This window comes from Salvelinus fontinalis, chromosome 31 (genome assembly GCF_029448725.1).
Source record: "Salvelinus fontinalis isolate EN_2023a chromosome 31, ASM2944872v1, whole genome shotgun sequence".
NCBI lineage: Eukaryota > Metazoa > Chordata > Actinopteri > Salmoniformes > Salmonidae > Salvelinus > Salvelinus fontinalis.
In genome coordinates, this window is record NC_074695.1 from 30,468,273 (window position 1) to 30,480,936 (window position 12,664).

Here is a 12,664-nt window from a genome sequence, read left to right on the forward strand (position 1 = left end):
CAGTAGGCCTACTGCAAGGACCCCCTTCATTTCCTACCCTTTAGTGCCCTCAAACTCACCTCTGGACCTTGAAGCCAGTTCCACTGCTTGTTTTCATTGTTCCCATCTAATCAGGGACTGATTTAGACATGGCACATCAGGTGGCTGCAATTAATTATCAGGTAGAAGAGAAAACCAGCAGGCTCTGGACCTCATAGGGTAAGAGTTGAATACCCCTGCTATAGTGGATGGATGCAGACCTGGGTTCAAATACTATTTTAAATCTTTCAAATACCTGCCAGATGGGAAGGGTTTGCCATTTCGGAACTATTCTACTGGTCCATTTTTAGCACAGATAAAGTATCTGAAATGATTTAAAATAGTACTATTATACTGGTCCATTAAGCACAGAAGGTATTTGAAATGATTTCAAATAGTGCTTGAACTCGGGTCTGGATGGACAACATGAACCTGAAGGCTCTTTTGGGACATAAGACCACACTATTGATTGTGTATAAAATGTCAATGTAAATACAGATAGAAATCTGTGAATGTCCACGAGAGAAGAGAGTCTGAACAGTGATAGAAGAGGATGAAACTATAAGCTTACTGGTATTGGTAATGTTGGAATAGGTGGGGGGGGTTAGTGGAGGTGAGAAAGACAATCTGATTGAGGAGAATTATCCTCTTGCCTTGCATTGACTTGATTTGCGTCGCCCAGTTAATCTGGCATTGTTCTGTACATTCTTTGGAATCAACGGTTGGACTTGGCCAATCCTAAATAGTCGCTCTATTGTGTTGGAGGGATTTTAAAGCAGCCAAGTGCTAAACCTGCTGATTGACCAAATCAAGGTTTGACAAAACCAATCATTAGTTGAGGGAATGAGATGAGTAATTACACTGAGTGGTTTCATGGCCAATTGGAGTAAAATCCTGCAAACTCTAAACTTAATTGTTGACGTGGTTATACAAGTAGAATGTGGCGCACTGTGATAAAATAGAGCAAAAACTATTTTGATTTCAAGAATGCTACTGGAGGGTTAGAGATAAGAAATCGTGCATTTCCATTTTTCTATTGACTCCTTTTTGTTGGTGTACTGTTTAGTTGTACTGTCCATGCCATTTCACATAAGACGTTCAATCACAGGAAGTTATTAGAATTTGAACACAAATTCCAGAAACAGTCTTCGCTATGTACAGGCCAGGGGGGCACTGTAGATATTAGCATATGGACACGAGACTTCCAGAATAGTAATGGAACAAAACACTTCTCTAAACCAATAGTTTTTGTAGTGTACTGTTTCACATTAGCGGAAAACCACAACAGTTCGGTATGAGTACAGAATGTAAAGGCATTTCAGGACTATTCCTTCACACCAATGTGTCAAGCTGGGGTACACCACTGTGTTATGTAACCAGCCACATATATATTTAAAAATTATCTTTATTTCAACAGGGAAAACATATTGAGACCTAGGTCTCTTTTACAAATGTGCTCTGTAATAACTCAGTCGAGTGCTACTCGCCTTCGAGAAAGTGATTTAACAGTTGGAGACTCCCAGGAAAACAATCGACCTCGGGCTATTTTTAGTTCCGCTCAAACTAACAGGATACTCAAATTGTAATTTTGTCACAGGACAACAAGAGAATGTATTCACTACCAGCTGCAAACAAACACCTTATGTAAAAGGCCACGTCAGAGCAGCAGTGGCAGCATGACTTGTAAGAGGCTTGCGTAAGAGCCCCAGGGTCTGGCAGTGTGCTTTGTGAAGATGAAAATCCTCTTGCATGGGAGTGAGATGTGGAGCTGTCTGAGGAAGGTCGCATTGAGGTCGCCATTGTAGGCTTGTCACACAAAAGAGCATAGATGCAAAAACTAGCATCAAACATAATAATTTGCTGTGTGATTCCATTGAAGGGGGTGCACACAATGCAATTGAAAGTTGTATTTGGAACTGAATAATATGCCTTCCATTCTATTTGAAATATGATAGTTATTTTGCTTGTGCAAAATGCTGTCCTAAGTGTGTAAAGAACTGCATCCTAATTGGGATCTGGAAACTAACTGTGTGTCCTATAGGCTATGTACTGAATTAGACCCCATTTGAGATGAACTGGTAAACATATTTCAGGGGGACCACTATACCTCTAACATTTCTCCCCCTAAATGTCAGAGTTTTGAACGTTGAATTAAGCCTGGTTTATGATGTGCTTTTGAAACTAGAATCTGCACACACAGTGGGCCTCCAGGACCACGAGTTGGAGACCTGTGTGAGGACTGTGGAAGAGAACTCACAGGAGCATAGGGCACCACCCAAGCAGTCGGTCCCAATTTGTTCCCTACATCTTCCCCTAGACCCTCTGATCTGAGGCCTACAGATCAGAGATTTTCAGATTTGTACAGTGGAAGCGATATGATGGAAGCAGCACTACATTGCTCCTAACTATCCAGACCCTTCAGATCAGCAAACATTGAAGGGTTAGGACCAAGGGGTAGCGGTAGGGAGTGATTTTGGACCGGCTGTAGGGACTCTTATCTCAGTATACTATAATTTGTGCTCCCATCGTCTAGTCAGTTAGGGCTGTGGCGGTCAGTTAGGGCTGTGGCGGTCACGAACGTTTTGTCAGCCGGTGATTGTCAAGCAAATACCTGTCGGCCTCACGGTAATTGACCGTTAATTAACAAACACATTTAGCATCTCCTGGCTTCCACTACAAGCCACTGATGTTGACCTTTTAAAAAGTCTAATAAATCCATGTAATATAGCCTACACCTTCACAATAAATCCATTATTTATTTTAGACTGGTCTAAAGAAGCATGATATGAAGAAAATATAGTCTATTTCAGAAGAACAGAATAGTATGCTATGCCAAATGGCTGTGGGCTACACTAGTTAATTTTAGCAGACAAGATTTTCTTAGAATTCCGTGGCATTATTTTATAGTATGAAGAATTGAACAAAGCTGAATCAAATGGGAAGGATATTTTCTCCAAACGATTTGAGGGAGTGCACACGTGGCTATTCTGTGTTGAGAGGTTAACAAAGAAATATGTACTCCTTTATGCTTCATTTTAGAGTTGTTAATATAACTTTAGTTGTTCTACAATCGTTGGGCGATATGTTTAGAATTTTAATACATTGTTAGGCTGCATGTTGTGACTCTAATGAAAAAAGTTGCATGAAAGGCATGAGCTCTGCTTTGTTTTTTGCACAGGCTGTAACACTACATCAGTCACTCAGTCACAATTTGACAAGCACTTGATAATGCCTAGAATTTCACGGCGGCAACCCCTTTTTGTGGCCATAATGCACCCTAAAAAAATCCATGCCTTTTCAGGCCAGTGGCCGTTATGCCCTTCACGCTCCATCACGTGATCGGGTCTTTCTCACAGGCTACAAGTGAAGACGGCAGGTGTGGGGCGGCAGGTAGCCTAGTGGTTAGAGCGTTGGACTAGTAACCGAAAGGTTGATCGAATCCCTGAGCTGACAAGGTAAAAATCTGTCGTTCTGCCCCTGAACAACTGTTCCTTGGCCGTCATTGAAAATAAGAATTTGTTCTTAACTGACTTGCCTAGTTAAATAAAGGTAAAATAAAAAAAGACATCAGGGACGCAACTGCGCACGTCCTTATCCAATTCCGAGGTGCATATTGAAGATATTGGAAGACCTGTCCGCATTTACTTTTCGTCAGCCAACAAGATGAGTAGGCTTAACGTACAGCAAAAGCATTAGCCTATGTCAATCTACTATCCCCCATAGTACAAAGGTCGATGTATTCTATTCTGTGCGAGAATAAATAAATATTCTAAACTAAAAAAAAAGCTTAAAATAGTCTGGGACAGTTGTGGGATGCGATAGATCCCAAATTAATACAACCACTAGCATCAACGTTTTTACTCAACAGATCAGGACATTTAGCTTAAAATGTTGATAAACGATTAGGCTATATTATTCACCTTAAGCGCAGCAATGCGCATATGGTAGTAGGCTATAAGCGCGAATGTTCCATTAGCGGAAAACATTTACAATGGACAATTATCATGCACCTGTATCAAAACGGGCAGCTGGAAAGATTCATGTCATCTATGCACTTAAATAGCAAATGGAGGACGCTTTTCCCCGTGGTTTATTTTCATGCCAGCCAGGTAGGCTATACTCCTGTTGTAAATATAAGCAATGTGCTTAATATTAGGAAAGTTGAAAAATAAACATAGTAGGTGTCACACCTGATCCCACTCCCCCTCCCTGGCGCTCGAAGGCACCAGGCTACCCAGCATTACACACTCCTGCGACCATCATTACACACACATGCATTCCACCCCCGTCACGCGCATCAGCAATTATTGGACTCACCTGGACTCAATTACCTCTGTCATTACCGCCCCTATCTCTGTCTGGTTCCCCGCTCTGTTCCCTGCTTCTGCATTAATTGTCATTTGCCGTTTTGTACCCGTGTGCTGATGCTGTTCTTGTCTTGGTCTGTTTCCTGATTTTAAATGTTGACACCCCGTACCTGCTTCTCATCTCCGGTGTCGGTCCTTACAATAGATCTAGCCTAAGGAAAGCTGATCTTCCTCTTTTTAGTAGAGACCATCACTCTGTTTTCTTGCGCAATTGCATACCCTATTGAAATGTTGCACAACATGAAGTGTTTGATTAGATTGTCTAAAACATTTGCATTGATGTCTGAGTGATTAGAGGGACAATAGAGTGCTGAGTACCAGGCAGTTAGCAAGTTTGGTAGGCTACTGATGACCATCAGCAGCATCAGAACTTGGAGAAGCCTAATTATCGTGACTAAACAGTCACATGGAATTTGACTGCCTTTGACTGGGTTGGCAGTAATTCGGTCATCGCAACAGCCCTAGTCACAGTTACCTCCAGACAAAACAAAGACCACATGAAAAGGTTCACTGCAAATATTGAGACTTGTAAACATTTTGATTCGCACACTAGAGTAGACATTTATTTGAGCTGCTTATTCCTTCTTTACATGGTAACACTAGTAGTATACAGTGCATTCGGAAAGTGTTCAGAACCCTTCCCCTTTTTCCATATTTTGTTACGTTACAGCCTTATTCTAAAATTTGATTAAATAAAAAAAGTCATCAATTGACAAACAGTACCCCATAATTACAAATCGAAAAATGTTTTTTTTTTATTTTTTTTTTAGAAAATATTGATTTACAAATAAAAAACACACCTTATTACATAAGTATTCAGACCCTTTGCGAGACTCGAAATTAAGCTCATGTGCATCCTGTTTCCATTGATAATGCAACTTGATTGGAGTCAACCTGTGGTAAATTCAATTGATTGGACATGATTTGGAAAGGCACACTTGTCTATATAAAGTCCCACAGTTGACAGTGCAAAAACCAAGCCATGAGGTCGAAGGAATTGTCCATAGAGCTCAGGGGCAGGATTGTGGCGAGGCACAGATCTGGGGAAGAGTACCAAAAAAATTCTGCAGCATAGAAGGTCCCCAAGAACACAGTGGGCTCCATCATTCTTAAATGGAAGAAGTTTGGAACCACCAAGACTCTTCATAGAGCTGGCCGCCCGGCCAAACTGAACAATCGGGGGAGAAGGGCCTTGGTCAGGGAGGTGACCAAGAACCCGATAGACACCCTGACAGAGCTCCTCTGTGGAGATGGGAGAACCTTCCAGAAGGACAACCATCCACCAGCACTTCACCAGACTGAAGCCAAACAGGATTCTCTGGTCTGATGAAACCAAGAACGAACTTCTCTGGAGACCTGAAAATAGCTGTGCAGTGAGCCTGCCCATCTAACCTGACAGAGCTTGAGAGGATCTACAGAGAAGAATGGGGGAAACTCCGCAAGTGCAGGTGTGCCAAGCTTGTAGCGTTATACTGAAGAATACTCGAGGCTGTAATCGCTGCCAATGGTGTTTCAACAAAGTATTGAGTAAAGGGTCTGAATACTTATGTCAAATGTTTAATAGATTTTCAAAAATGTCATTATGGGGTATTGTGTGTAGATTGATGAGGGGGAAAAAACAATTCAATACATTTTAGAATAAGGCTGTAATGTAACAAAATGTGGAAAAAGTCAAGGGGTCTGCACTGTATGTGTCAGTTTGCTGTGTATGCTCCATATTTTGGTGACACTGCACTTTTTTAGAGAAGGGAAAGCCCAACTATATTTAGCCCTGAAGATGGCGGAGAAGAGGGAAGCTTAGAGGAGTAAAGCATATTTCCCCAGAGTACCCTTACTGAAAGGCAAAAACAGTCCATCACTCCCGGCTTAGATCTCCCTAACGGCTCCTAGCTTAGATTTAACTTAAAACATTTCCTAGCCTCTCCAGATAAGAGAAACTGCCAGTTGTGTTGCGGTGGGAGCAGAAAAAAAGATGCTGTCCTAGCTTGGGATAACTGGGATAATGACACATTCTGTCCGTTATCACAGTGTGAAATAACCTTTCTATCAATAGTGCTCTCTGCCATCCACTTCTGCTGCGGCGGCGCTACGGCGGGGCTATTCTTAGCTCAGATACTATTGAATAATGCATCCCGGTGCACTCCTCTCTCTCTCTCTCCCACTCCTCTGCTAAATGTGTGTTGTTGAGGAGAAATGGTGGGGAAAGTGCAATATACAGTAGGCCAGAATGCAGGGGATGGTTTTTTTTATTTTGAAGGAGTGGAATTCCAAACTAATTCCTATTTTTATGACAGGATGGGAGAAGCAGGGAGACAAAATATAGGGCAGAAATGAGTAGCGTTTATGCCGGGATGGAACCGGGATCCCCGCTGCAGGGGAATCAGGCCTATATGGTTACAGAAGCGAGAGCGTTACACGCTTGACCAGACTCCGGGCCAGCAAAAGATGTGTTTTGCGGAGAGCTGGGTTACTGTGACTGCTCACTGCAGTCTGGCTGCCTTCTTTTGGCTGTCAATTTGTGGTTGAAGGATAAAAGAGACCTAATGCCTGCTTTAACCGCCTACTCAAAGTTTACTTTTCTTTTCGGGCACGACTATCAGGGCTTTATATTTATCCTAGTATTGTTTTATAGGCTATATGTTAAACTACTAAGGATTCAATCCAAACGGGTTACAGAACAGCGCACTACGGACCTTTTAATGGTAATTTACGCTTCAATGCGTAAATGAATGCGATCTCTGAGTGTTTGGAAAAAATTCCTTTTAAAAAAGGGGTCATCACTAGTCATAAACCCACATATTTCTACAATCTGATCTAAAAATCTTTTATTTTTACGGTATAGCCAATTTTGACTGGCTTATCTAATGGGAACCTTTTAAAAGGAACATTGGCGGCTGTGAAGTAGACACTAGTTAAAGGTAATTTAGGCTTAAGCCAACATGCGCAGCATTTACCATGCGATCTCTGCGAACATCTGTGAAAAATGCCCAATTGAATCCCGGCCACAGTGTATAGGCCTATATAATTATAGGGTAGGAAACATCAAAACATTAATATTTGTATGAGCCCTCTGACTCTTGACTTTACCTTTCCAAATACCCCAAGTTTAGATATTATTTGTTGCCAAGAAAAGTAAACGTTCTAATCTACACACACACACAGCTATGATTAGGCAGGCCTACATTGCAACATAATACCCACTGGTGGGTTGCTGAGGTGTACTGTAGTAAGGGTTCCCCGGGAATAATCCATTGTATTAGATTTCCATGAGAAACATGTTGCTAAGCAACCCATCGAAGAGGTCAATATCATGGTGATATAGCATCCATTGGGGCTTTGAGAGTGATTCTCCATTTCATCTGTTGAAAATGTTATGCAACCACATCTGTTGGAATGCCTTTCTCATTCACTCGCACTGGACTGGCAGATGTGGGATATAGATGATGGCTCTTGTGTTGTGAAGTGCCTTTTTTGGTGATTGGAAAGTAGACCGACATGTTCAAAAATAAATGTCTTCGACAAAACAAGCTTGATATGAAGTGGGAAGATCTGACACCAGATTGTGTATCCGTGACAAAATTTTACATAAATTAATGTAGGCTACAATACAATTTATTGAATAAATAGTAGCCCTAGATGTTAAACATAGGCATTTTGTAACTTGTGCATTCTGAGCATGATCTCTAAAAATACATATAACATGGGCTAATATTATTTTCCCATGGAAAATGTATCTATCGGGCAAAGGGAAACATATCAAATTAATGAATTAATCTGCAGTTATTACTAGTCGCAAGTCTAAGATTTCCTGCTGTTTAAATGTAATTTAAATGATTGATATACCTATTGATTCTCATAAATGTATTAATGCAGTAGGCCTATAAATGTATAAATGCACAACTAACTTAGCCTACCTCATAACCCAAACTCAATAATGTAGCATATAGGTTTCATAACTTACATTTCATCATCTTGTAATGATCCTATTAAACACGTTTGTCATTTTTCTTGAATACAAGCATGATTACTCTGTATATTTGCATTGCATTATTAGCATTCACCATTAGCATACTTTGCTTGTAAATGTTAAGGTTCCAGCACCTTCATCATCTTTTCAGAGGGAGTGAGCAGCAAGTGGTGAGGGGAACGCGTGCGGCTTCAGGGTGTGTGACCTGACTTTGGTCCTCACTCAGAGCGTTGGACTTTTAAAGGTTTGAACGTGGTCTGGGGCAAGGCGTGCTGTGAGGTGCCCTCTGTCTTGATACCTTCATCTTTCGGGCGGTGGATTTGACCCATGCTGTGCGGAGCTGACCCCTATCTATTATTGATATTAAAGTCTTTGAAATGTTCCCTTGCACAGGTGACTCCAAAGTCAGCGGCATTTTGGTTTATGTGGATTGTTTGAAGCTTTGATAGTGAGGTATAAGCAAACATGAATTAGTAATTATTTTCTATTGTATGAGCCTGTATGATCTTATTAATATGCAATCATTATTAAATAAAATAATTGGATTGTTTAATTAACAGTTTGAGATCTAGATGTGTAGCTACCAATGTCAGAAGTACATTTTGATAGGTGAGTCAAGATAGTAAATAAAGGGTAATTGTAACCTATTTTACTGTAGGTAAAAATAAATAAATATATATACATTTAAATTGTACAAAAGAAGCAGCTTTGTGATAATGAGAAATATAATTGTCTGAATAGCGATGGGGGATACCTTCAGTGGAAATCTCGTATGCACCTCCTCCTGACAACAAATTATGCATGCAGTCGACAAAAGGAGGCAGGCTCTCCTGAGTAGCACATCACGACCCAGTTCAAAAGGGTTGCTGCGTGTGTGTGTCGCGTAGACTGCAAGGGATGACAGTGAAGCGAGCAGCTGCACAGGCAACAGCGGATGACCGTAGAGCTAGTGTTTGTTCCTAGTCTCTCTATTATTTCAAGATTTGAGACAATAGTATAAGGCAGCCAGAGCTCAACAGTAGTATAACGGAAAATACAAGAAATTGCACGTCTGTGGGTATTCCAGATGTGGGGAGTGTCTCTACCAAAGCATCATAGTCGGGCTCTAGACGGGAGATGGAAAGACAGGGAGTTCCCCAATAGAACAACTACATTGAGAAGAATTGATCCGGCGGACTTGGTTTAAAAGTTACTTCTTGGATGTTGACGAAGCTTGAATCGAAAATGGTTCAGAACGTGGTTCTGGTGTTTTTTCGTAGGAGACTCAGCCAGAGACCAAATGTGGAAGAGTTGGAGAGTCGGAATATCCTAAAACGTGAGTTGTAAAATTATTTTAATATCTGCTCTTTTTATATATATTTTTTTTTTCATTAAGCTATGTGAAATTCATGCACAATTTCTGAATAAATCTACCAAGGTAGACAATGGGCCTACATAAATGTATTATGATATACATTCACTCATGTAAAATTCAGGAGACGAGCGGAACAGATGAGCGCACATTGTCTTCCAACATACATAACCCAACTTGGTGTTGGCCAAAATGTTGGTGATGGCATTCTCAGGAGGCCATTTTATTAGGATCTGACCCTCAGTGGAACAAGATTTACACTCCTGTAAGGAATTATGTTTTAAACTTTCAAATATATCCCCATGGATTAGACTTCATTCGTAATGTCTGAAGCCTAATCTGTGTCTCTACAGACAGAGAGTGGAACACAGTGGGACACTCTTTCACCAGTAGATAAGGTTTAGGGTCAAACAGTGACATCACTTATGTGGATTAGAGGGAAAACAGTGATGAAAACAAGTGACATCATTATTGGGAAATGTGTTTTCCAACCTCTCAAGTGTTCTTATCAGTGTCTTTGTCATATCACTAATTATTTTCTTCTCCTTGGTTTAGAGAGAAATGACCAGACAGAACAAGAAGAGAGGAGGGAGATCAAACAGAGGCTCAACAGAAAGGTATGTTACACCATTATTATACTAATTACTCTATTATTACACTAATAATATTACAATATTACAGTAATGCAACCTGCTGACATCAGATTTATTTATTCTGACTAGTACTTATTCTGTTTGTATATTTTGTGTTGACCTCATGCTGTGCACTAGATAAATATTTATTTTGGTCTGGATAAGAACATATAAATATGTACATTTGCCCAAAAATACCTTGTATGGCAAAATCGTTACTTTTCTGGGAGCATCATTTTGATGCAAAATCACGAATGAATACAGGAAAAAGCCAAACATGGCCAGCTAATGTAATCCTTATTCAACCAAACACGTGCCTGTCAAATGACTGTACTCATTCATACCAAAGCCTCTCCATTCCCATTGTTTATTTCAGCTCAATCAGCGGCCCACAGTTGACGAGCTACGGGACCGAAAGATTCTCATCCGTTTCAGTGACTATGTAGAGGTGGCCAAAGCTCAGGATTACGACCGAAGAGCAGACAAGCCCTGGACTAGGCTCTCTGCAGCCGATAAGGTGTGTGCATGTCATCGGTGTCAAAAACAAGGAACCCTCCTGCAGCATCTCTTCCATTTCACATTCCACACAAAATTCACCACTTAGAGTGACTGGCACATACCCTTATCAGAGTATGTTGTGATGTAGGGCCTATTTATTAAATGCCTAAAAGCATTGAGTTCTGGAACTGTGAAAACATACGGTTGTCCTTGCTACCACCTCCATAGCGCCAGCATGTCTCACTGTTATGGCTAAGACCTTGTCGTATTTTTTTTGTTTACTACTCTCTCGAGCTACGTGACAATTTTCGTGGGTCGATGTGCAATGTCCGTCTCCGCTTAAAGGATGCTCTCTAGTCTAACGCTCGTTTTATTCCTCCACAGGCGGCTATCCGAAAGGAGTTGAACGAATTCAAAAGCACCGAGATGGAGGTGCACGCCTCGAGCAAGCACCTTACGAGGTAAGTGGGTGTGTTTGCTTCTATTCTCTGCTGCGGCTGCCTCTATTTTTAGCTCCACAGAAAAGGTCCACACAGCTAAAGATCGATGTGCATGCTTAAAAGGGGGAGGAGGGGAGTCCTTGCTTACCTTCCCGGGGGCCTGATATTGGCAAGAGAAATGACAAATGCTGTCTGTCCCCAATTAAGCATGTGCGGTAAACGAAGATCCTCTAGTCAATTTGTGAGTGACCTAGGGAGACAGCGGCCCCACTCACCCGGCACACAAAGCTGTGCTAAAAATAGCCCAAGATTGATGAATAGCTGTAATCATAACTGGAGTGATTACAAAGGCACCTTCTGTGCTCACGATCACCCCCCCCCCCCTCACTCTTTCACCTCCCTCTCCTTTTGTAGGTTCCACAGGCCGTGAATACGAAGGGGAGTTTCTTCCGTGAAGAAATAATGCTGAGCCTAGAATTTTCGGTTGCTGCGTCGGTGGCGGTTAGAAACTGCCGGAGCCCGGAGGACATTCTTCCAGAGCCCATTCCTTTGTCTGCAGGGTGTCCTCAATTCCTCCAGCGCGCCTCTAGGTTTCGTCGAGGGGAGGTGGACAGACGGTGATGTTTGGGGGTGTGGCAGTGAATCCCGGAGGCTGTGTCTCCAACGTGGGAGCTGACTGGAGGAAGAAGACAAAAGACAGAACCTCGAACTCGGACTCCGTCTATCTGCCTGTCGGTTAAGATGGAGCTGAGGGAAGAACAATGCCTGTGTGTACGTGTTTTTTCAAACTGACTCCTTTGAGAAGGTGGCGAATACGTACAGGGAAGATGACGTTGTGCATGTGACCAGCTTCACCTTTTCTTTTTTTGAATAACGTGTCACTTGAGGAGGATGGGGGGGGGGGGGGGGGGGGACTGTGTGGTCGGTCGTGGGTGAATTTCGTACCAACTGTATATATGTCAATCTGAACCGGACTGTCAATGTCTTCACTCAAAAGAGAGAACCTTTGTAAGCACTACTTGTCTTCAAAATACAAGGTCTTCAAAAAAAAATGTATGCATCTTATTTTTGGTAATCACCTTTTTTTAAAGTATTAATAAACGGATTGCTAGGTAGCTGAACAGGTAAAAGCCTCAATCCAACCTTCCCCTTTGTGTTGCTCAGAAAGTAGCAAGATACCATAGTAAGCAGAGTGAATGTGAGATTCATGAGTCTGACAGGCAATATGAGATAATATACAGCAGGGTTCTTCAAACCTTTTCCCGGAGAGCTACCGTCCTGTAGGTTTTTGCTCCAACCCTAATAATTACCTAGTTGATAAGGGTCTTTCTAAAAAATAAAGGGGCCAATGTGTGACATCAGGGTAAAAATGTCAAAATGGTTTGATAAAC

General features: G+C 41.6%; 1 protein-coding gene across 1 annotated transcript in view; it reads left to right on the forward strand.

The window, feature by feature from the left end:
• Nucleotides 1–12,170, forward strand: part of LOC129830025 (phosphatase and actin regulator 3-like) — a 58,553-nt gene extending 46,383 nt beyond the window's left edge. Inside the window, exons 8-12 of the mRNA XM_055892170.1 lie at nucleotides 9,612–9,667; nucleotides 10,259–10,320; nucleotides 10,712–10,852; nucleotides 11,218–11,294; nucleotides 11,688–12,170. Of these exons, the coding sequence (XP_055748145.1) occupies nucleotides 9,612–9,667; nucleotides 10,259–10,320; nucleotides 10,712–10,852; nucleotides 11,218–11,294; nucleotides 11,688–11,703 (352 nt within the window). The 3' untranslated portion in view covers nucleotides 11,704–12,170. The remainder of the gene's footprint in view (nucleotides 1–9,611; nucleotides 9,668–10,258; nucleotides 10,321–10,711; nucleotides 10,853–11,217; nucleotides 11,295–11,687) is intronic.
• Nucleotides 12,171–12,664: the final 494 nt, after the last annotated feature.